Here is a 25,813-nt window from a genome sequence, read left to right as displayed (position 1 = left end):
AATGCCTGCTTTTTTCTTAGTGCCATTTTCTTGGTATATTTTTTTCCATCCTTTCACTTTGAGACAGTATCTGTCCTTGAAAGTGAGATGAGTTTCTTGCAGACAACAAAATGATGGGTTTTGTTTTTTAATCCATTAACCTAGTTTGTGTCTTTTGACTGAGGAGTTCAGTCCATTAATATTTAAAGTTATTAGTGAAAGGTGAGTATTGAATCCTGTCATTTTTATTTCTGTTTGCATTCTTGATATAGCTGTAGTTTTCCACAGTTAATACCTTCATTGAATTCTTTCCGCAACCCCTTGGGTATAGTCATTCCTTTCTTCATCTCTTTGTATTCCCTCTGGAACTCTCTGAATGGCTGGTTTTGTGGACATGAATTCGTTCAGCCTATTTATGTCATGGAAGATTTTTCTTTCCCCTTCGACTATAATAGACATTTTGGCTGGGTATAGAAGTCTGGGTTGGTATCTGTGGTCATTTAAAACTGGGAATGCTTTGGTCCAGGCTCTTCTGGCTTTTTTACTGTGCACTGAAAAGTCAGCTGTAATCCTAATTGGTTTTCCTTTATATGTGACTTGTTGTTTTTCTTTTTCAGCTTTCAGTATTATCTCTCTGTTCTATATGTTTCATGTTTTTACCATGATGTGCCGTGGAGAGTTTCTTTTCTGGTCCTGTCTGTTTAGTGTTCTACATGCTTCTTGTATTTGTATGGGCATGTCTTTCTTTAATTTTGGGAAACTTTCTTCTATGATTCTTTTGAGGATCTGGTCCATGCCATTATCTTGGGATTCTTCCCCTTCCTGTATGCCTATAATTCGTAAGTTTGGTCTTTTTATGGTGTCGCACAATTCCTGCATATTCCATTCTTGTGGTTTCTTAAATTTTTCGTAATCTTTGCTTGAGTGGTGTACTTCGTCCACTTTATCTACCAGTCTTGATATTCAGTTTCCCATTTCATTCATCCTATTGGTGAGGCTTTCTCCTGTCATTTTTAATTGGCTTACTGAGTGTTTCACTTCCTTCTTCATTTCAGTCTGAGTAGTCTTCAACATTTCTAGCTCTTTTCTGAATTCATTCAGAAGTTTATCCCTTTCTTCCCTCAGTTCTTTGATTTCTTTGTGTGTTTTTTAAATTCACTGAATTCTTTTATCATGTTTATAACTGTTCTTTTGAGTTACATGTCCTGCATTATCTCTAGGGGGTTCTCAGTGTACTCCTCTAGAGGACTATTGATATTTGGCAGGGATATGTTATTTTGGCTTTTCATGTTGTTATTTTTTCTCTTGATTTTGACATGTGAATTTCTTTTGTAGTTTCTGATTCTTGTGTGAGACTCAAGCCTTCAAGTTAGGTTTGCTTCTTTTTGTAAACTTTATGTGCCTTTGTGGTTTACTTTTTGGGCATGAAAAGTTGGTTTGTCTAAACTTCTTGTTCTCTCTTTTGATTTTATGTTGGAGTGGCCAGATTGCTTTTGTTTTCAGGAGTTCCCACAGAGGCCCAAGTCAGATGAGGGTCAGTTGCTCTCAGACTTTCTCCTAAGATCTGGATCCCTCCAGGAAATATGTTGTCCTCAGGGATTTGGGGGTTGGACTGGCCTAGGAGCAGGGCCCTGGAATGATGCTCGTCTTGGGCAGCTGGTGGCTGTGCCACCCAGAGGTGCAAAGGGAGATGTGGGCAAGAAGAGGCCCCAAAGGCTCCTAGGGACTGCAGGGAGGAACTCGATTGGACTGGATGCGAAGGATCAGGAAGCTGAGAGGTCAGCCCTAGTGCCCAGGAAAGCGGCTGGCGGGTTGTGCAGCCCAGGATAAGCAGAGGGAGGTGAGGACAGGACCAGATCTAGAGGGCTCCTGGGGACTGTGAGAAGGAACTGGGTTGATCTGCATGCAAAGGGTCAGGAAGCAGTGGTTCCCCCAGTTTCTGGGTGCCGAGACAAGGAATGGGACAGTAACCAGGCTAGGAGGAGAGATGGGCAGGGGAGATTGGATGGTGAGTGGGGATGGCAGAGTCAATGTGTGAAGTCCGCGGTGGACTTACCCAGGAGAGAGGCCGGCGGGTTGTGCAGGCCCAGGAAAGCTGAGGGAGGTGAGTGTGCAACCAGGCCCAGAGGGCTTCTGGGGACTGCCAGAAAGAACTGGGTTCGTCTGGATGCAAGAGATTAGGAATCAGTGGTGGTTCTGGGCCTAGAGGTCAGCCCCAGTGTCCAGGAAAGAGGCTGGTGGGTTGTGCAGCCCAGGGAAGCAGAAGCAGGTGAGGCCTCAGTCTTTCCTTAATCACTTTAAACTCATTAAAGAAATCCTCTCATTCAACATGCCTTGGCTCCAACGTTAATCTTCCCAGTGCTCTTTTTGATTCAAACTACATTCTGTGTTTCTTTCTGCCCCATTTTCTCTAACTGTAGATCTGTATAATATTCACCATTAATAGCCACACCACCATTTCTACGTTAATATGTCTTGAAATATCCTCTGCCAAAGAAGTCAGCTCATTGTTTTTCAACTTAGCCTCAGGCAGGCTCTTAGGCTGTGAGCAGACAGCAGACAGACTCCTTGCTATACTATTCCAAATGCTGTTTAAGCTTTTAGTTCCCTCTGGAACTACATTAATCCCAGCACTACTTCCTTTTGGGCACCTACTAGAATGGCCTGTTAAGCTCTGCTTACAGAAATCAGCCCCTTTTCTAACCCAGACTTCCACAGTCTCCCATATTCCTCCAAAAATCCACATGGTCAGGTTCTTCACTGTCAACACCCCACTCTCTGATCCAATTACTGAGTTAGTCATTTTTCTATTGCTGTGATTGAAACACCATGATCAAGAGAACTTAAAAAGGAAGTTTATTCAGTTTAAGGTTCTAAAGGGCACAAGTCCATCAAGATGGGGAGGCATGGTGGCAGAAGTGGCTGGAGGACAAGCAGAAGCTAAACTCTTACATCTTCCAGCGGGCACAGGAAGCAAGAGAAGTTTCTTTTGCACCAGAGCATATTACAGTTACACAACTGGTCACACATAGAAATTTCTTGTGAATTGCCCAAGCCTGAGGGGCACATCTACAATGAAACCTCTACACCTAAGGCTCACAGAACATAGAACAAGGGGTAAAGAGGACATTAATGAATCAATTCTCATTAATGAAGCTCCCTCTGCAACATATTGACAGGAACACAAAAAGTCACAAATGGCTAAAGTGTAGAGAGTAAATGTCTGCAGAGTATGGGACCTTGCACAGGACTCTTTAATAAACAACACCCACCCAGGTCTCAGTGCAAACTTAAGCAGATAAATCCCAGCACAGAACTGTGGAAATGGGCAACAAGACCTAATCTTAGTCAAAGAATTATTGGCAGCTGATTACTATTGGGTGAGAAAGCATTGATCTTCTTCAAGGGAAGGGTTGTAAATAGGCTGACTAGACCCCAGTGTATGAAAATTGCACTAGGAACTCCTGGGGACACTAATTTGACAAAAAGTATGAATTCCATGTCCTACAGAAATACTGGTTCAGTCATGTTCATTGCCATGGATAATGAAATACATATAGACAATGATATATTCAGCTGTAAACAAAAATGAAATCATGAGATTTTCAGGTAAATGGATGGAACTCAAAAACATTATACTGAGATGACATAGATCCAGAAATTACAGCACATATAAAGAGACAATGGAAGGAGTAAGAAGAAGCTCTAGAGAGAGGGACACAGTAGTAGCATACAGGTATTACCAAATTCCTTGATTGTCTATCAGAACTTGAATGTAAGTTCCTATTGCTTAAGGCACCACATATTTTGAACATAGGTTGTAGAGGAATCAAGCTGGAACCAGCCTGGAATCCTCTTCCTGGAGGATTAGCTCTCATAGTATTGTAAGGTGCTATGCAAACTGCCAGGGGAAAAAGCAAGCAATAGTCCTATCTAGCTGTGAAGTCTAGGAAACACAACAATGACAAGCCTGACAAGATATCTCTAGTGGTGCAATAATGGTACTTTTTTCTTAGAGATAACCAACAACAGTCTAAATGGATTTAAAGTCCAACCCATAGCAGGGAATTCATGCTTGGCACTGTAATTCTAACCAAATATCCATGACTGGAGAGGTCATAAACTCTGGAGGAGAACCTACTACTGCCATTTTTCTAAACCATTATAATTTCTAAGTGTATTCTAAATTTTTATCCTCATACCCACAGATAAGTGTAGCTCCCACCCCTCATCAAAGAAACTTCTTTTTGCAACACTTGGCGACTATTACAGAGATTTACAGTAGATCAAAATACAGAGAATAAGTGACCCCGGGGGATGCACCTCTCCATTTAATACATATAAATGTAACCCCTATATCCAAGGCTAAGGGAGCATGACATAAGAGTGGGAAGAAATACTTTAAGACCTAGAGGACCAGCACGCCTGCTGCTAGATAGTACCTTATAGATATAACAGGGAAGTTACATCTATATAACTGCCTAAACAAGACCTATATAATGACACTCCCAGTTTACACGCCAATGTGGATGGGGTAAATTTCACAAGGTCCCACCTGTAGATGAAGAGCTACAGGCAACCAATGCTAAAGAGAGAAAAAGCATCTGTTTTATATAGGGATGAACTCACTGATGGCTACCCAATTTCAGGTGGTTATCTCTAAACCCATAGCATGACTAAGTGGGCTCAATAGGTATATAATAATAATTAAAGAAGAGGATGGTAAATTGAGAGAGAGTGGGGGAGAACATGGGAGGAGTAGGCTGGGGGAGAAAGAAATAATATGAATAGTACTCATATATGAAATTCTTAAAAGCAATTAAATTACATGGAACTTGTGCGTGCTGTCACTATTCCTGTGAGTTCGTATGAGTAAGTAATCAGCTGTCTGGAAAGTGTTGTTTCCATGGGGTCATCCACCACATTTGCCTCTTACAGTCTTTCTGCCGCATCTTTCATGATCCATGAACCTCAGGAGACAGAGGTTTGTTCTAAGCCCTATTCTGGATAAACTGCAGTCTCATATTCTGCATGCTTGTCAGTTATGGAACTTTGTGTCAATCATCGTCTGCTGCATGAATGAGCTTTTCTGGTGAGAGTTGAGAGATACATTAATCTATGGTAATAATAGTAAGTCATCAGTAATCAGCTGAATACTATGTCCATTTGGCAAAATAATAGTAGCACTGTTCTCCCCTATGGCCGGTGACCTGTCGAGTCACAGGTTCCTAGGTCTGAAATTAATCAATGTGAGGTCTGGGTTCCTTCTTGTAAAGTGGACCTTACATCCAATCAGAAAGTGGTTGGTTATTCCAAGAATATTTGTGCCACTATTGCAGCAGTGGGCATATCTTGTCAGGCCAGTTGTGGTAGTTCACAGGATTCACAGGTTGATAATGTTGCCCTTCCAGTAGCATGCATAACTTCTCTAGCACTGTGAAATCTAGCCAGTAGAGATGAAGCTTTGAGGTCAGTACCAGCTTGATTTCTCCTTGTCGGCTCTACAAGTCATACATGCAGTGTCTTCAGCAATAGGATCTTACCATCCAGTTCTTGTGTGTAATGAAGAACAATGGCCATAGTCAGTATTTGTTGAACATCTATGAGATGTCTGGTCAATAGCTTCAAAAGAGGAAGTCCATTTTGGTACTGAATTTACTCTGTTCTTGGTCACATAGCTTGATTCCATAGCTTAGGTATTGTGACTACCGTTGCAAAAACATTAATGAGCAAGTATCTCTGTGATATATTGATGGAGTACTTTGGATAAATACCCAGGAGTGCTCCTGGTGGGCCATATGATAGACTGATATTTAGTCCATCATACTGATTTTAATAGTGTCTGGAATAATTTACATTTCCACCAGGAGGAGATACGGTTTCCCTTTATCTTCATCTGAGCCAGAGTTTGTTCTTATTTGTTTCTTTAGTGACTGCTCTTCTGACCAGAGTGAGATGGAATCTCAATGTACTTTCAATTTCCATTTCTCTGATGGCTAGTAAGGGTGAACTTTTTAAATTTATTGGCCATTTGTACTTCTTCTTTTGAGGACTGTATAGTCATTTACCAATTGGGTGATTTGAGTTCTTATTTAGCTTTTTGTTCTTTGTATACTCTAGCCATTAATCCTTTGATAGATATACAGAAACCAAATATTTTTCCCCCATTCTGTAGGTTGTGTCTTTGCTCAACTGTTTAGTTTGCTGTGCAGAAGCTTTTTCATTGCATAAGATCCCATTTATCTATAAAATGAGATTTTGCATTTCATAAAGTCTCATTTCTCAGTTATTGGCATTATTTCCTTAGTGATTGGATTCCTATTCAAAAACTATTCACCTATACTTAAATCTTAAAATATTTTCCCTATCTGTTCGCTCATAAATTTGAGAGTTTCAGGTATCATGTTTAGGTCTTTGATGCATTTGAAGTCTATTTTTTGAAGTAGTTTGATACATGTGAAGTTGATTTTTTTGAAGTAAAAGAGATAGAGTTCTCCTTTTAGTTTTCTACATATGGATATCCAGTTTTACCCACCATTTGTTAAAGAGGATGTCTTTTCTCCAATGTATATTATTGGCAGTGTTTTCTGTAGATGTGTGTATTTATATATGGATCCATCTATTCTATTCTATTCTATTCTATTCTATTCTATTCTATTCACTTTTCTGGGAGTATCATGATTTGTTTTTGTCAGTATGTCTTTGTAGTACATACAACTTTACACCTGACAAGGTGAAATGCTCACATTGCTCCAGCACCAGGTTTGCTTTGCCTGTCAGGGAATTTTTTTGCTCTCAAATGATGTTTAATACTGATTTAAAAAATATTTCTGTGAAGAATGACATTGGAATTTGGATTAGAATTATATTTATTCTGTAGTTCGTTTTTGGTAGGATAGCCATTTTCACAACTTTAATTCTTCAAATACACAAGCATGAGAGATTTTTCCATCTTCTAATGTCTTATTCAACTACCTTGATGTTTTAAAGTTTTCATTTATTTATCTTTCACTTCTTTAATAAGATATTTTTAAGGTAATTTGAATGGAATTATTTTCTGATTTCTTTCTTAGTGTGTTTGTAGTTGTACTAAAATTAATTTCTTTGTGGTTTATTATCAGTAAATGTTTGGTTTGCATACCTGTTTTATATGCATATGTACTTGGGGCTACATAAAAATTTCTAAAGTGGAAAGGATTTTGAAGAAGGAAACGTTCAAGAAGTTTTGCTTTACTTCATAAGGTTACAATCATCAGTAAAATGAAATCTGGATGGAAAGCAACCATTATATCTACAGTAGAATATCTGTATCTATCTATCTATCTATCTATCTATCTAATCTATCTATCTAATCTATCTAATCTATGTATCTTCTAGCTATCATCTATCTGTCATCTGTTATCTATGTATCTATGTATCTATCTTAATATCTATTATATATCTATCTCTTGATCACCTACCATCTATCTATCTGTCATCTTCTATCATCTATCTATCTGTCTCTGTCTATCATCTATCCTATCTATCATCTATCTATCTATCTATATATCATCTATCTATTATCTATATCTTAATAGCTATCTTAATATCTACCTATCATCTATCTATCAATCATCTATCATCTATATCTTAATATCTATATGTATCATCTATCTATCATCTATCATCTACCAATCATCTATTTACCTATCACCTGTATATCTATGTGTCTATGTACCTTTGTGTCTATCTTCTATTATCTGCTTACCTATCTGATTTACTTTTCTGTATGTGTTTTCCTTTCTTTCTGATTTGTTTTTACCCAGTTGTTCCACTTACCAAAGCTTTAATAGAGTTGGAAGATTATTCTCATGATGAATTCCTTTGATTTTCTCACTGTCCTAGTTATAGAAATAAGGGTCTTGCACTTCTAGGAAGAGCTCCACCTCCAAAGGGGGGATTATTCTGAGTAACCATTGCAGTTATCAAAAGTGTCCAATGATTTTTAGTGCTCAGTATGTTGTTTTGTTTGCTGTATTTAATATGTTATTCTCTTAGTCATGAGAACTTTGGTTTCTTCTTTGAAAAGCAATCGTCACACTGGAAGATGGCTTAGTAATGTAAGAGCATTTGTTGTGCAAACATGAGAACCTGTATTCAAATTCTAAGCACTCTCATAAAAAATATGTGCATGACCATAAACATCCCTGTATCTCCAGTGCTGTGGCAGGTGGAGACAGAAGGATCATTAAGGATTGCTGGATGTTAGCTTAGATACAGCTTCAGTTGAGAGTCCCTTTCTCAAGGGAATAAGTTGGAGACTGGTAGAGCAGGATACCTCACACCCTCCTCTGACTTCTGAACTTATACCTGGGGATTCATGCACACCTGCACACACATGTATGTAAGCCACACCCCCACATGTATAATATAACAAACTTGAAAACAAGACCTACCTAGGTTACAGAATCAGATCAAGGCCAGCATGTACCTCTTAGGAAGATGCTGTCTTAAAATTAAAACTTGGGAGCTGGAGAGACAGCACAGCACTATGAGCACTGGCTTCTTTTGTAGAGGACTCAGATTCAAATCTCAGTACCCACATGTTAGCTAACAGTTGTCTGTAACTTCAATTCTAGGATATCTGATGCCCTCTTCTGCCCTCTTCAGGTATTGCATGGCATGAATTCACTTACATACATGAAGACAAAACACACATACAATTAAAAATCAATCAACCACCAACCAACCAACCAATCAATCAATAGACCCAAAAAGAAGTCTGGTGTAATAGTATAGGTCTCTTCAGCATGTGAGAGACTTTAGACTCAATCTCCAGTACCACAAAAATAGATAACCTATTAGCCAAACCCAACATTAATGATCAGGGTCTGTACTGAGTTCTTACTCCTTAATGATCTTTCATAGGTATGGAGATAATTTAATTTTTTGCCATAACTGAATCATTTTGGAATTGAAGAGGAATTACTGATTCTCACTTAGAATGAACAGTTAGCAACTGTAGTTTTCCAAGTGTTTAATAATTAAAACCCAACATATACAGACAGATTCCTTGAAATGCTAAGTCAGGAGGTGGTGAGAGACCAAGGTTCAACCAAATCAAATTCCATACAAACTTTCACCCTGTGCAACTTCCTATATCCTGAAGTTTATGTTATGAGAGCTATAATTGCCATTAGAATGAGACATTGTAAGCCCATAGATATCCAGGAGGCTTATGACCCTAACTCCCTTCTTTTCCCAAGAATTTCTTTGGTGCCACACCTTAGCATGATCATTGAACTCCACATTGAGTGAGAGACTCTGTCTTAAAAACAAAGATGGAGAGCAACAGAGGGAGACCCATGACGCTGACTTCAGGGCTCCACATGCATGTATACATGTGTGTGTACACCACATGCATACATAAACACACAATCATTAAGAATCTGAAATCTTTATGCCAATACATTATAAGGTTAGTAAGAAGCAAACAAATTCATTGAACAACACAACTTATCATGGCCAACTTTCAAAAGCAAGCAGAAAAATCTGTGTAGCCCTAGAGCCATTTAAAAATTGAATCCAGCAGCTGGAGAGATGGCTCAGCTGTTAAGAACACGACTGATTTTGCAGAAGACCCAGGTTCAAATCCCAGCACCCACGTGGCAGCTGACTGTAACTCCAGTTCCAGGGGATCCCATAGCCTCTTCTGTCCTCTGCAGGCATTGCACAACACGGGTACACTTACCTACATGCAAGTAATAATCGCATACACATAAAATAAAAAAATAAAATAAAAATTGAATCCATAATCAGTCAAAGACATTGTCACAAAGAAATCTCAGGTCTAGTAGACTTTTTACAGGTACAAAAAAAAGAAATCTTGGTAGTCATAAACATTATCTGGATCATTTAAGGATATGGATCAATTCGCAACTCATTTAAGAAATCCTCATTACACAATCAGAAATTTTAAGAGAATGAAAACTTAGATTGATATCCTTTATTAACATTGAGGTAAAAGCTCAAGACTTAAATCACTTCAGAGCGTGCTAGTTTATATTTTATCTGGGGATAGACAGTTAATCCATGGCTATTTTATATTAAATTCTGTCTGTACTTAGGCTTTCAGAGTGAGAAGAATGAAATCACAATCTGCAAACAGCCCTACAGTGGTGGTTTTCATTAAAATCTGATTATTTTCTAAAATCTTGGGGATGAATTTTTTCATTTGCCCACTCTGTACAGTTTGTCATCGATACAAATTGTAGTTAGTGTTACATTTCAATGTAATCTGTATTTACACAAAAATTGAAGAACGACACACATACATACACACACACACCAGTATGCATTTTCTTTACCTAGATTCTCAAGTGTTACTGCTTTTTAGACAACTGCTTTTTTCATTATTGTTTTCTCCCTGCTCACCTCCTCATGCCCATCTTCTTCCTCTTTCTCCACTCTCATATTCCTCTTTACCTCCTCTTGTGTTCCTCCACTTCCTGGTTTTCTCCTCCTCCTCTTGTTCCTTTTCTCCTTCCTTCCTTCCTTCCTTCCTCCCTCCTCCTCCTCCTCCTCGTCGTCCTCCTCGTCCTCCTCTTCCTCTAACTCCTCCCTCTCCTCCTTCTCAGTCTAATTCATTTTTTTTGGAAGCACTTGGAGTACTTTTCAAATAAAATACCTTCTTTTATCTCTAAATATTCAATTGTTCCTAAAAAATATGGACTGTTAAAAATGTAAGCAAAGGGACTAGAGAGATGGCTCAGCAGTTAAGAGTATTGGCTACTTTTACAGAGGACCCAGAATCAGTTACAAGCACCCACATGGTAGCTAACAATCATACATAACTTCAGCTCCAGGGGATCCAGTGCTCTCTTCTGACTTCTATGGACATTGCACAAAACAGATGTTCTTATATACATGCAGGAAATATACACATAAAGTAAATATAATAAAATATTTTAATTGGGATGTTTTGTATTGGTGTTTCAGTTTCCTTATTTTTTAAATTAAATAACGTATTGAGAATTTCATACATGCATATAAGGTTTTTTGATCAAATCCATGCCCACTCCCTCCACTCCAACTCCTCCTATATCTCCCCATCTCTATTTTGTTATAACTTCATATACTCTTTCTTTTTCTTTGATTTATTTAATTTTATGGGGTTTTTGCCTACTCTAACTTTCACCCCTCCAAAGAAGTAACCCTAAAATCTTTTAAGGATTAGATAAAAGCTCCCAAATACTTTTGACATTTTTGGACTTTGGAACGGTGTGTTGCTAAGAGGCTGAAGGACATTGTGAGTTTTAGCCAAGAAACTGGCTACTTTTCTTTGGGGTCTTTTTATCCTAACTCCCTTGCCAAGTCCTACCTCCTTATCACACTATCCTCTGAAGAAGTTACCCAAATTGCCAGTAGGAAATCAAGATGCAGACCCCTATGGCTTCTTTCATGCTGAATAGGAATGCGGAGTGAGGAAATGGGCATACCCCTTCAGTGGGTCTATCTAAAAGGCTCCCAAATTGCATAACTCTTATCTCTAAGGGGAAAAGAAAATACTTGAATCCTGAATAGGAGATGTATAGGAGAAGTAAAGGTGAGAGTATTAGCATTAAAAGTTCTAGATAGGGAACTAGAAAAAAGTTGGAACAGGGCAGTTTTTAAACATACATATGAGAGTCCATTGGAACTTCTTGACAATGGCTTCCAAAAGCATCCCTCTATTGGGTTCCTCCTCATTTTTCTTTTGTCTTCCAAGGCTGGACTCGAGTGATGGATTCAGGATTTGCTTTCAGGTATTTTGATAATTGTTGGAGTGGTTAGAATCAGTGTCGGTTCCCTCTCAAAGGCTTCTAGATAAGGGGAGAAAATTTATCCATCATTTCAGAACAATATCTGGTTGTCTGCCTTAGTTACAGGTGGGCACTACAGTATTGGAGACCAAGATTTGAAGTCTTACATCTGATCAGCACTTTGTGGTTAGGAACAAAATCATCGATGAGAAATAATTGTCTAACTTTTTATATAGACTTAAGCCTAATGTCTGGGATGTTGTAATACCTTGAACTCTTAAAGAAGTATACTGATGTTTTTACTCTTTGGTTATACTTTCCTTTTGTGTGTTTAAGACCATAAAGTTGGCCTAAATAAATCAATTTATTTTTACACTTAAGGTTATTTGAGGATCTGTTCCTCAGAGATCACATGGACTTGGGCTTGGGAGGAGATCCTGGCTCCTTTTTTTTTTTTTCTAACAGTTTCGTCTATGTGAAGATATGTTAGAGGTCCTGCTCGACAATGTGTGGCTTCACTTGGAAGCATGAATGAGCTATTTCCTCTGCGTTGACCCTCCTCTTTGTAGATTGAACACTGGTTCAAGTCCATCCTATGAGGTCTCCATTAATTCTTCCAATCCATGAGCATTAGCGGTCCTTCAGTCTCCTGGTGTATTCCTCAATCTCTTTCTTTAATGATTTAAAATTTTCATTGTAGAGGTCTTTGGTGTCTTTCTTCAGATTTATTCCAAGACACTATTTTTTGTAGCAATTGTGAATGGGAGCATTTCACTGTATTCTTACTCCAATTTCTTGTTATTGGTATATAGAAAAGCTACTGCTTTTTGTCAGTTGATTTTATAACCTGCCACTCTACTGAAAGTGTTGATCAGTTCTAGGAGTTTTCTGGTGAAACTTTTGGGATCTCTTAGGTGTACTATCATATCATCCACAAAAAGTGATAGTGTGATCTCTTCTTTTCCAATTATTACTAATTATTACTATCCTTCTCCTGTCTTATTGCTCTAGCAAGAGTTTCAAGCACTATGTTGAAAAGGACTGGAGATAGTGGACATCCTTGTTTGGTTCCTGATTTTAATGAGAATGCTTCCAATTTTTCTCCATTTAGGATTATGTTGGCTGTGGGTTTCTTGTATATAGCTTTAATTATGTTGCGGTATGTTCCCTCCAGTCCAATTCCCTCTAAGACTTTGAATAAAAATGCATGCTGAATTTTGTCTAAAGCATTTTCTGCACCTATTGAGAAGACAATGCGGTTTTGGTCTTTGAATCCATTTATATGATTAATGACATTTTTACTGAGGATTTTTGCATCTATGTTCATTAAGGATATGGGTCTATACTTTTCTCTTTTGATTGTGTCTTTACCCGTTGGGTATTAAAGTGATTCTGTCTTCATAGAAGGAATTTTGGAGTTCTCCCTCTGTTTATATCATTTTGAATGATTTAAGTTTATTGGATGGAGGTCTTCTTTAATTGTCTGGTAGAATTCTGCTGTAAATCCATCTGGACCTGGGCTTCTTTTAGTTGGGAGGCTTTGTATTATTGTTATGATTTCCTTTATGTTATAGGTCTGTTTAAACTGTTGATCTCTTCTTGGTTTAACTTTAGTGGTTCCCATGATTTTAGATATCCATCCATTTCTTTTAGATTTTCAAATTTAGTAGCATACAGGTTTTTAAAATATTCCATTATAATGGTCTGGATCTTTTGGGTGTCTGTTATGATGTTTCCCCTTTCATCTCTGATTTTGTTGATTTGGATTTGCTTTTCTTTTGGTTAACTGGCTTAAGGGTCTGTCTATCTTGTTTAGCTTTCAAAAAATCAGCTCTTAGATTCATTGACTCATTGTATTGTTTTCTTTGTTTCTATTTCATTAATTTCTGTACTATTTTTTGTTATTTCTTCTCTGTTGGGTTTTGATTTCATTTGCTCTTGTATTTCTAGGGTTTTGAGTTGCAGTTTTAGGTCATTTATTTGGGCTCTTTCTAATTTTTTAATGTAGGCACTTAGAACTTTAACTTTCCCGCTTAGGACTGCTTTTAAAGTGTCCCAGAGATTGTTTTATGTTGTATTGTCTGTTTCCTTGAATTCCATGAATTCTTATATTTCTTCCTTAATTTCTCCTCTGACCCACTGATTGTTTAGGAGTGTGTTGTTCAATTGCCTCGAGTTCCATGGGGTGCTGAGTAAAAAGTTTATTCTTTGGTGCTAGAGTGGAATATTCGAAAGATGTCTATTAGGTCCATTTGATTTATGATATAATTTAATTCAGATGTTTCTCTGTTTATTCTTTGTCCAGTTTGTCTAATGGAGACAGTGGGGTATTGAAGTCCTCTACCATTACTGAGTTGGGGTTAATCTGTGTCTTAAAGTCTTGTGGTTTTTTTTGTTGTTGTTGTTTGCTTTGAATTTGGGTGCACCAGAGTTTGGTGCATGTATGTTAAGGATTGCATTGCAATGTCTTCTTGGTTAACGGTTCCTTTGATAAGAATGAAGGGACCCTCCTTATCTCTTTTGATTAGTTTTACTTTTCTGATTAGTTTTACTTTGAAGTTTATTTTGTCAGATATTACAATTGCAACCTCTGCTTGTTTCTTAGTGCCCTTTGCTTGGAATATTTTTTTTCATCCTTTTACCTTAAGGTAGTGCCTGTCCTTGAAGGTGAGATTGTTTTCTTACAGACAGCAAAGACATGGATTTTATTTCTTAATCCATTCACTTAGCCTGTGTTTTTTTTACTGGGGGGTTCAGTCCATTGATATTTAAGGTTATTATTGAAAGATGTGTATTTCTTTCCATCATTTTGATTGCTGTTTTTGTTCTCTAATTTTGTATTTCCTCAGTTATACCTTTATTTTCTTTCATTGACCCTAGAGTATGGTTGTTTCTTTCTCTGCTCTCTGTATTTACTTCAAGCATTCTTTGAAGGGATACTTTTTTGGACGTGTATTCTTTCAGTCTATTCATGTCATGGAAGATTTTTCTTTCCCTCTCAACTATAATAGACATTTTTGCTGGGTAACATATTTTGGCCTGGCATCTCTTGTCAAGTAGAACTGGAAATACCTTGGTCCAGGCTCTTCTGGCTTTCATAGTTTACATTGATTAGTCAGCTGTAATTCTGATGGGCTTTCCTTTGTATGTGCCTTGTTGTTTTTCTTTTGATGCTTTTAGTATTCTTTCTTTGTTCTATACATTTAGTGTTTTAACTATGATATGTCGTGAGGAGTTTCTTTTCTGATCCTGCCTATTTGATTTTCTTTGTACTTCCTGTATTTGTATGGGGATGTCTTGTCTTAATTTCTGGAAGTTCTCTTCTACAATCCTGTTTAAGATCTTGTGAACACCCTTAACCTGAAATTCTTTTCCTTCCTCTAGATGTGGTTTTTTCATGGCGCCTGACATCTCTTGCATATTACATTCCTGTAGTTTTTTTTTCCTTTTAATTTTCCATAATCTTTGTTTGAGTGGTTCAGTTCTTCAGCTTTATCCTCCAGTGTTGATATGATGTTTTCCATTTCATTAATTCTATTGATGAGGCTTTCTGTTGTTGTTTCAAGTTGGCTTATTGAGTTTTGAGCTTCCTTCTTCATTTTTTGCCTGAGTTTTCTTCAATGTTTCTATCTCTTTTGTGAATTCATCCAGAAGTTTATCCCTATTTTCTTTAGTTCTTGGATTTGTTTGTTCATGTGTTCTTTAAATTCATAGAATTCTTTGATCATGTTTATGATTGTTCTTTTAAATTCAGCGTCCTGGGTTATCTCTAGGGGGTTATCCTTGTAGAACTCTTCTACGGAATTGGTGGAGTTTAGTGGGGACATAGTGTTTTTGCTTTCCATTTTATTATTTTGTTGTGATTTTGTCACGTGAATTTCTTGTTTATGACTCTCATATGAGAATTAAATTGAAGTATGCTGCTGTCTGTATTATCAGGATGCCTAGATCCTTTATTGGTTATGTAAAACTGGTTGGTACAGGGTTCAGGTTCTCTTGGGTTTAATTTGGAGGGAACTCATGGTTTCAGATCGGCTATTCAGAGTACCCACAGAAACCAAGTTCAGGTTCCAGTCAGGTACTCTTAGGCTTCCTTCACTACATGGAGGCAGGATCTGGGCCATCTAAGCCAGTCCCTTGTGTTCTCAGCCCCTATGCCAGAGGAAGACCAGAGGAAAGTCAGAGGGAGGCCAGAACTCGACACTCTCTGGTGGTCTGCTAAGATCAGAGCCCCGGTACCAATGGAGGTTGAATCCCACCTTCTCAGGCTGTCTACTAGGATCTCAGCCTTAGCCTACCAAAGCCAAATATGCCCTGGGGCCTTGAGAGGTGCCTCATGAAATCCCAGTTAGGGGGATGGGTATGGCACAATTAGGGGATGCTCACCACCACATGGAGGCAGGATCTGGGGGCTCTCAGGGAGTTCCCTGTGTTCTTAGCCCGTATGCCAGAGGGAGACCAGAGGTAGGACAGAACTTGGCACTCTCTTGTGGTCTGCTGAGATCAGAGCCACTACACAGGTAGAGATCGGAACCCACCCTACTCAGGCTAGATCGGAACCCACCCTCTCAGGCCACTGCTTATTTGTTATGAGCCTGTTTAAGTTATTGATCTGTTCTTTATTTAGCTTTTGTGGTATCCAAGTTCCTGCCCTGAGTTCCTACCTTGGGTTCCCTCAGTGATGAACTGTGACCAGGGAGATGTAAGATAAAATAAATTCTTCCCCATCCTTCCAAAAAAGAAAATTACTGTCAAAATACATTATGACATCAAAACTTATCCTTCATAATCTAAATGGAAACAAAGAAATTCCAAGATAATCATGAACTAAGTGAATTCAGAATTACTAAGCACAGCTTCCTGGATTTTCTAGAAATTCCACACACAAATGGAGGGGGGTGTCCAAAACCATGGAAATAGAGGAAATAAAAAATCATGCTTACAGAATACATAATCAAATGAAAAGTAGGAAAATATAGAAGAAAAAATGACCGGGATTAATATTTGTACCTTCATGTTATAACCCTTAATTCAAGCAATCTTTTTATATTTTTATTTTTGTAAATATTCTTATAGGCATATATCATATGTAGAGTATAATGCCCTCATTCAGCTCCCCTAACTTCTGTTTTCTCCTTTTTTATTTTGATATTTTTTCCATTTTTATTAAATTTTTGCATATTTCATAAAATAATTTGATCATCATTAGATCATCTCCTGTGTCTGCACCTCCCCTACTAACCACCAACCAAATTTCCTGCACTCTAATAGAGAAAGGTTAGTGTACTAAAGTGGGCTTTCGTGTGGGTCCATCCACTGGAGCCTGGTTAACCTACTATGAATCTCACCCTTAAGACTGACTCTCTCCTTAAGATTGACTCTCTCCTGCACCTGTATGTTTTCAGTAGTTCCTCAGGTAGATTTGGGCTTTCTTACCAACTTCCCCACATCTATGGTAGGGTTTTGTTTGTCTTGAACTTATATAGGATTTGTGAATGCTCTTACTATTGCTGTTTGTTCATATGTGTAACTGACCAGATTTCTGGAAAACTCTATTTCTTTGTGGCCATCTACTACCTCTAGCTCTTTAGAGTATTCCTGTCACTTCTTCTACAATGATCCCTTTGCTTTGGGAGGCAGAAGTTTGATATAGGTGCCCTATTCAGGGATAAGGTGTATGCAGCCTTTTATTTTTGTACATTGGCCAGATTTTATTCTTTTGAAAATTTCATGCATTCATACAATGTATTTTGATCATATTTACCTCTTCTCCTGCCCCTAACTCCTCCCATATCAACCCCTGACTCCTCCCGACTTCTTGTTCTCCTTTTTCTTTTATAATCTGCAGAGTCCCGTTTGTACTACCCATATATTCATAGGTGTGGCATCATCCCCTGGAGCGTGATTGATCTATCATTTGCCAATAATTCCTCAGCTAGGAGTGTCAGCCCACGATACCTCCCCTCCCCTGTGCTTATTGAGTAGCTTGATCTTGTGCAGGTCTCATGAAGTGGAGGGCTCACGCAGGTAAACACAATTCTCTTTTCTCCCCTGCCCCCTGATTATTACCCTTTTTCCTCTAGACAATTTTACTTTTGCTTTAATTGTGTGTGTATGCACATTTATATTGTTTTATATGACTATATAGAATACAAAGACCACAAATAAGGACAAGCACACAATATTGGTATTTTTGAGATGGCTAATTGTTTGTTTCCTTGCTTTTTGAGATAGTATCTCCCTGTAGCCCCAGCTGGCCTGGAACTTGCAGAGATCTGCCTGCCTCTGCCTCCCAAATGCTGGAATTAAAGGCATGCACTATCATGCCTGGCAATTTCATTCTTTTTTATGTCTGAGAGAAAAATCTGTTTTATGTGAAAACTACATTTCTTAGCTTGGTTCCATAATTTATATATTAAAAAGATATTCATGTAAACTGAGAGATTGCTCAACAGTTAAGAGCACTAGCTGTGCTTGCAGAAGACATGGGTTTGAATCCCAGCACCCACATGGGGGCTAACAATCAGCTGTAACCCCCATTCCAGGGGATCCACCTCCCTCTTCTGTCCTTCACTGGCACTGCATGACATGGGTGCACTTATACACATGCAGCCATTAACACTCATAAACAGAAAATAAAAATAAATTTTAAAAAGAGAAATGCATGTAAATTGTCTTAATCTCTAAAATAGAAAGATGATTGGTCCTCAATCAAATAGACTTAGACAATTGTATAACATTCCATTTGATTGTAGAATATACATTCTTTTTAGAAAGTCGAGAACTTTCCTCAAAAGTAGATCAAGTTTTGTGTCATAATACAACTGTTCTGTACAGAATTGAGATAATTTCTTGTATTTTAGATCTTAGTGGATTAAGACTAATGGATTGAGACTAGAAATCGACACAAGAAACTACAGAGATTATACAAAAATAGGTTTAATGAATAATAAACCTTTGATGATAGTGTATATAAAGCAATCAAGCAAGAATTTAAAAATTCCTGGAATGAAACTGAAACTAACATACAACAATGGACTCCTACCTCTCACTGATGAACTATTGGCTCCTGATAGATTCTAGAAGAGGAAGAGTCATTATCTTCATTTTTGTAACCATTGCTGAGCCGACCAGTATCCAAAGGATAGCTCCCAAACCATGGTCATAAAGATGGTCCTGTTTAATCTTACTGGGTCACAAGGCATGAACGATAGAAATAGATTTGTGTGGAAGGGGATGTGGATGTGGAAGATGAGAATTGAGGCGATGCACTATTTGCATGTATTAATTTGTCAAATAGAAAATGAATAATGATCATAAACTCTCCACTGAAAGTCACCTTGGTTTCCTGCTTCAACAGTGCTTGAACAGAACCCAAACCCCTCCAACCCTAGCCAGCTGTTCATATCCAGAGCCTTCTGCCACTGACTTGAACTGCAGCTCCAGAGCCAACTCATCTTCTCACAGGTGTGCCAGAACTTCCACCAGGACTGGAGGAGGCTGCTATCAACCCCCAGATCAACTTGCAGCTCTATACCTCCTATGTCTATTTATCCATGTCTTTCTATTTTGACTCTGATGGCGTGGTTTTGAAGAACTTTGCCAAATACTATCTTCACCAATCTCATAAGATAAGGGAACATGCTGAGAAATTGATCAAACTGCAGAACCAAGGATGTGGCCAAATATATCTGCAATATATCAAGAAACCAGACCGTGATGATTGGAAGAATTGGTTGAATACAATGGAATGTGCATTGCAGTTGGAAACTACCATGAATTAGTTACTACTTGAACTGCACAAACTGGCCACTGACAGAAATGATCCCACTTGTGTGAATTCATTGAGACTCACTACCTAAATAAATAGATGAAATGTGTCAAATAACTACGTGACCAAGTAACCAACTTGTACAATATCTGGATCTGGCATGGTGGATTATCTCTTTGACAAGCACATCCTGGACACAGTGATAATGACAGTTTATTCTGGAGCCAAATACAAGTTACCATGGCACAGGAACACAGATATAGGGTCTCCATATATAGTGATCCAACATGGTAACAGTTTCATGATATTTTTTAGTAAGACAACAAAATATCAATAAGAATCAAGATATCTTTCAGATACATTGGTAGAAATACCAGCTATGTGGGCTATAGCAAATTGGGATGTCTCTACTATAGGCCTCAGATCTTATCCGATGGCAGATACTATCTTTGATTTAGGTTTTAATGGAAAGTAGTGATCTTTCTGCATTCCAAAAAGATTTACCTAATAATCACAGGATGCTGTGTCAAACATAACAATAAATGGTTGTTTAGGGGTCCAAGATGGCCCAAAATAATTTGACTATGGACCTAGAATTTTCCAACTTTCCACAGTTGTTGAAATTGCAATGAGTCAGTGAGCCTTGAAGAATATTTCATGTAGGTGAAGGTTTTGGGGGAACTCGTGTTAATGTGCAAATAAAGAAATGTCAGAGTAAAACCTACCAATATGTACAATGGACATACATTGTAAATTTCAAGTATAATTTTACAGATGGATGTGGACAGAAAGAACTTCTTGAACACTGTTGGCAAGAATGTAAATAAAATAAATAAGAACGTGACAAATATATAAATATAAAATATGTAAAAATAAATTCCAAATTATATCATTTTCTAGGGATCTGACTTTTGGTCATAATTATAGGAAAACTGTTGAAAAGATACATGCTCTGTTATATTTTGCATTTATATTCACAATATCCAAAGTATAGAATTAACCTAAATGTTGAACACAACCTTTGTAATACACATAACTTCAGTATAATGCACAAATTCTTGTCTGAACACACATACACACACAGTTAAATAGTGTTGGAATAAAATGTAATTTACCAGTAATATGAAGAACCCAGACAACATGATAATATTTTAAATAAACTAAACACAATAAAGAAAATTCCACATGATCTTATTCATGTCTAGAATTTATCAAGTTTATCTTGAGAAGTAGAGAGCAAGTCTGGGAATTATCAGTCACAAGTGATAGAAAATATTTTTCAAAAATTCCAAAGTTCCATTTGAACAGAATAAATACATTCAATAGCTGTCTTGTACAGAACAGCATACACAATTGGTGATAATATATCCCTAAAATATGACTCCTGAGAATTATTCTCACTACAGAAATAATAATTTCATGCTTATGTTAATGTTTTCATTTTAGTCTTTACCCATTTTGATATAGTTCTAGACATTTCATTGTATGTAAAACAGAAGTATGATTGTATCTGTCAAATTAAATAATGAAGATTAAAAAATAAATCAGTGAAAATTACAAAAAAGAGGAGTGCTTTTCTTTGTGACATTGTGAATATGGAATTCTTTCTCAAGTCAGAGTGTTGGAAAAGCGAGACATATTACATTTTTTCCATTGCTATGTCCATTGCAGAAATTAACTTTTTCTCTAGGGATATTGTATGACATTTAAATCAAACCTAAATACAGAGTGATTCCTTAGAGAAAATAAATCAGTCTCGTTTGAACCAATTCATTTGGAAAATGCAAAGACAATAGAACAATTTAGCTAATGAAGAGTTCTGAGAATTCAAACCCTGGGAACATGAACCTTTAATAATGCTCCTTCTTCCCCTCTTGGCTGTATCTCTCATTTTTGTGTGAGTGAAACATCCATCTGCTCTGTGAACAGATCATTGTGATGAAAACGCTTCAGTGACAAATATTTGAGAGAGCTGATGTTTGCAGGTGAGAGCTCCTGGGGTAGGTAGGAAAAGAAGAGAGGATGTGTATCCTGAGCCTTACCCCTCAAATAGAAAAAACAGCAAAATGCCTGTTTAGTCTCTGTGTTGAAGGAACTTCAGTTTCTGCAATCTATTCTTTACCAGGCTGGTCTGGAACTCATTTTGTAGACCAGTCTACCCTCAAATTTACAGAGATCTATCCACATCAGCCTTCCAAGTTCTGGGATTAAAGGCATGTGCCACCAAACCGGGATCTCTTTTTTCTTTTCTTTTTTTTTTTTTTTTTTGGTAAATTGCAGACACAATTTTGTATTTCTTAACTACTGAAGAGCCATTCCTACAACAAGGATTTCTCATCTATCTGGTGGTGTTCTCACTGAATAAACATGAATGCATTATATTTAATGTGACTATTAAATTCAGGTACATGAATGGTTGGAAGATTTCTCTTTTGTAGTTATTTACTGCTTAAAACCTATTTCACTTCCAACATTCCTGTTTCTTCAGAACTTAGAATTTAATAATCATGATGATATTCTCTGAAAAGAAAAACGAGACAAAACAGAATCTCAGGTAATAAATGAAAATGAATTTTCCAATATTAGAGTGACATAAAGAAGATTGCTGGAGACTGTACTATGAGCTTCACACACTGTGACCTTCATCTTCTCCTTTTCATACCACTGGCCTTTCATATTTCTACCCATCCCAGCTCACAACCCGATAGGCTCACCACAAACTCTTTTCTCAGTCTTGAATACTTCTTATTTATACTCTCTAATAATTATATATTCTTTTTTCTCTCTGCTCAAGACTCCTATTTCAGAGAATAGTCTTATCCACTTTCACTTTTCAAGGATTAATTTTTAAGGATTTACATCATGTCCCACATTAAACAACATTCTCAATCATCCATAATATTACCACTTTTTCTATCACTGTGAGAAAGTTGAAAATGTGCATACAAGTCATAAATATGCCTTTTAATTTTTTATAATAGTTGGGCTTATAGTATGTTTCTATATTATAATATGATTTGTTATTTATGCATTCTGGTCATCTGTGCACCCGATTTTAATACTATGCATTCCCAATCCTGTCAATGGACAAAATAACACATACTCTAGAATATTCCATGTTTAATTATAATTATGTTTGTGTTAGTTTCTTCCAACTCTTCATAGACTACATGTTCTTTTCTCCTCTTGGAATCATTCACTTGGAAGAAGCTCCTCAAAAGAAGGAGCCTTAGGAAACTTCATTAATTATAAGTGATGCATGGAGTTAAAAGAGGTAAAATGCCCATTGTATTTAGTAATCTAAACTTCATTTTAATTGCTGCTTCATCCAGTTAAGAGGAATATTTACCAATGATAGTCATACAATACAAATATATTATTTTGTTTATTTCAGATGCTGGTATTTAAGGAATGCCCAATATATACCATAGAATTCAAAGTATTAAAACATCTCATTTTAATACCTTTCTATTATTCTACCATGTACTCAATATTTATGACTCCTGGGTTAGAGGTGATATATACATATGCCTCTAATAAAGTTCATGCAATTTGATCATGTTTGCATAGATAACATTTGAGTAAGCCAAAATTACATTTAAGGAACTGGACTCATAAACTTAACTTCTAAATTACAGTTCAGTATGAAAGCAGAGAACCACACAAGGGTATTGGAGTTCCTCATCATGGGTCTCTCGGAGAATCCAGAACTGCAGCCCATCCTCTTTGGACTCTTCCTATTCATGTACCTGGTCACAGTGCTTGGAAACCTGCTCATCATCCTGGCTGTCAGCTTTGACTCTCACCTCCACACTCCCATGTATTTTTTCCTCTCCAATCTGTCCTTTATTGACATCTGTTTCATTTCTACCACAATACCAAAGATGCTGGTGAACATCTACATACAGAAAAAAAACATTCCTTATATAGAGTGTCTTACACAGGTATATTTTTTTAATTCTTTTGCTGGAATGGATAATTTCCTATTGACTTTGATGGCTTATGACCGCTTTGTAGCCATCTGCCATCCTCTTAACTACACTGTTATAATGAACCCTCAAATCTGTAGCCTCTTGCTTCTTATGTCTTGGATCATCATGTTCTGGATCTCACTCATTCATGTTCTACTGTTGAATGGAGCGAGTTTCTCCATAGGCACAGAAATCCCACATTTCTTCTGTGAACTGACTCAAGTTCTCAAGGTAGCTACCTCTGACACCCATATCAATAATGTTTTTATGTATGTTATAACTTCTTTAATAGGTGTAATTCCTATGACTGGGATCCTCCTCTCTTACTCACAGATTGTGTCAAATCTATTAAGGATGTCACCTATTGTGAATAAGTATAAAGCCTTTTCTATCTGTGGATCTCACCTGTGTGCAGTCTCCTTGTTCTATGGGACAGGATTTGGGGTTTACTTCAGTTCCTCTGTAACCCTTTCCTCCCAGAGAAGAATGGTTGCCTCATTGATGTACACCATCATCAGCCCCATGCTGAACCCCTTTATCTACAGCCTGAGGAATAAGGATGTGAAGGGGGCCCTTGGTGATCTTTTCATCCGAGTTGCCTCTTATACCTCATGGATTGTTGACCCTAGAGCTAAATGGATGGTTCAAACTGTATGGAAAATTTTATGACCTTATCATCCTGGGTCATTTTCTATCTTAGATCTCATCCCTAATTTATTTTATTTTCAAATTATGTGCAACTTTTCATTTGTATTTTTTTTCGTTTGTTCTCCAGAAACCAACTCTGTATGTGTTTTATAGAGTTCAAAGTTTCTCAGTGTTGCTATAGGCATCCCTGATCTTTTAAATTTGATGTAAGTGAGCCATGTCTTGTGAACTGATGTGATGCATCTAAAAACATTTCTTGAAGTTCAATGTTCTTTATCTTAATTTGATAAGGTTCTTGTTTGCCCTAGGGGAAATTATATGAAGAAAATAGCATCAATGGCATTATCATATAAAGACTGTGCTTATCAATTAACAGGTGTGATTTCATTCTGAAATAATTTCTTTGATGTTTTTCTCATTCAAATAATTTCTTAGGGAAGGATTCTGAAATTGCATTAGATTGTATTTAAAACCTGACACTGAGTGCAAGCACTTATCTTTATTTTAATTTTTACAGCTTTCATGCAATATAATTTTATGATATTTAGATCCACTCCCCAATCTGCACCACCCCACACTGCCCCCTGCCCAATTCAACCAACTCCATGTATGTGTAATATGGCCTATAGATTCTGATTTGTGTCTCCACATGTTCCTCAATGTGGGTCCATCCACTGGAGCCTGGTCAATCTACCAAGTCCCATCCTTTCTTGGGAGGTGGAGGCAGGAGGATCTCTGTGAGTTCAAGCCCATCCTGGTCTACATGGTGAGTTCCAGGCCACCTAGGGCTACAAAGAGACCCTGTCTCAAAAAAAAAATCCCATCCGTGTAAAATATTGTCTCTATTCCTCTTAGCAGCCATCAGATGCCAAAAGTTCCTTAGGTTGGATTGTGATTTCCCATCCACTTACCCACATCGATGCTGGGATTCTGTCTCATTTGAGTTTTCATGGGACTTGTGCATGCCATCACCATTGCTGGGATTTCATAGATTAAAAGTATCACATTTTCATTATCCATTTGTCAGTTGAGGAACATTTAGGTTGTTTCCATTTCTTAACTATTGTGAAAAGAGGAGCAACAAACAAAAATATATAGGTATCTCTACAGTAGAAGGGGTCCTTTGGGTATATGCTCAGGAGTGGTGTAATTGGATCGAATGGTAGATTCATATTCAGTTTTTCAGAGTTCTCCACTACATTTCCACTAGCAGTAATTGAACAATCCCCTTTCCTCACATCCTCACCAGCACTTGGTGTTTTTTGTTCTCTTGATTTTAGGTTGTCTGGGATAAGATGGAATTTTGGTGTTTTTTTTCTCTAAAGTTCTCTAATTACTAAGAATAAAAGTGTTTCTAAGTCATTTTATTTTTTCATTTGAGAACTCAGTGCTCAGTTTTATTGGGTCATTTATTTTATTGTTTATTTTTTTGAGTTCTTTGTATAGTCTGGATATTAATCCTCTGTCAGATGTCTAGCAGGTTAGGATTTTCTCCCACTCACTGGGTTTCTTCTTCACTTCGTTTGTTGTTTCTTTTGCTGTACAGCTTTGTAGATTAATTGAACGTAACTAACTGTAATTAATTAAACTTGTTCATTATTGACCTTAATGCCTGAGCAACTAGTGTCCAATTTGGAAAGTCCTTTCCTACATCTATATTTTGA

The 25,813-nt window shown here is 37.3% G+C and overlaps 2 protein-coding genes and 1 pseudogene across 2 annotated transcripts in view; all 3 read left to right on the top strand.

Moving 5' to 3' along the window:
- Positions 1–19,236, top strand: part of Znf317 (zinc finger protein 317) — a 65,053-nt gene extending 45,817 nt beyond the window's left edge. The window contains exon 9 of the mRNA XM_008827705.2: positions 19,120–19,236. The gene's annotated coding sequence lies outside the window, so the exon portion shown is untranslated. The remainder of the gene's footprint in view (positions 1–19,119) is intronic.
- Positions 1–21,055, top strand: part of LOC103729782 — a 28,250-nt pseudogene extending 7,195 nt beyond the window's left edge.
- A 1,926-nt stretch (positions 21,056–22,981) lies between these two features.
- Positions 22,982–24,170, top strand: LOC103729387 (olfactory receptor 867-like). The gene has a single exon (XM_008827493.2). It carries the CDS (start codon positions 23,175–23,177, stop codon positions 24,168–24,170), a length of 996 nt encoding a protein of 331 aa, XP_008825715.1. The 5' UTR covers positions 22,982–23,174.
- The last annotated feature ends 1,643 nt before the right edge of the window (positions 24,171–25,813 follow it).

This window comes from Nannospalax galili, unplaced genomic scaffold, assembly GCF_000622305.1.
Source record: "Nannospalax galili isolate Female #2095 unplaced genomic scaffold, S.galili_v1.0 scaffold470, whole genome shotgun sequence".
NCBI classification, from domain to species: domain Eukaryota; kingdom Metazoa; phylum Chordata; class Mammalia; order Rodentia; family Spalacidae; genus Nannospalax; species Nannospalax galili.
This window is presented reverse-complemented; position numbering and strand designations above follow the sequence as displayed.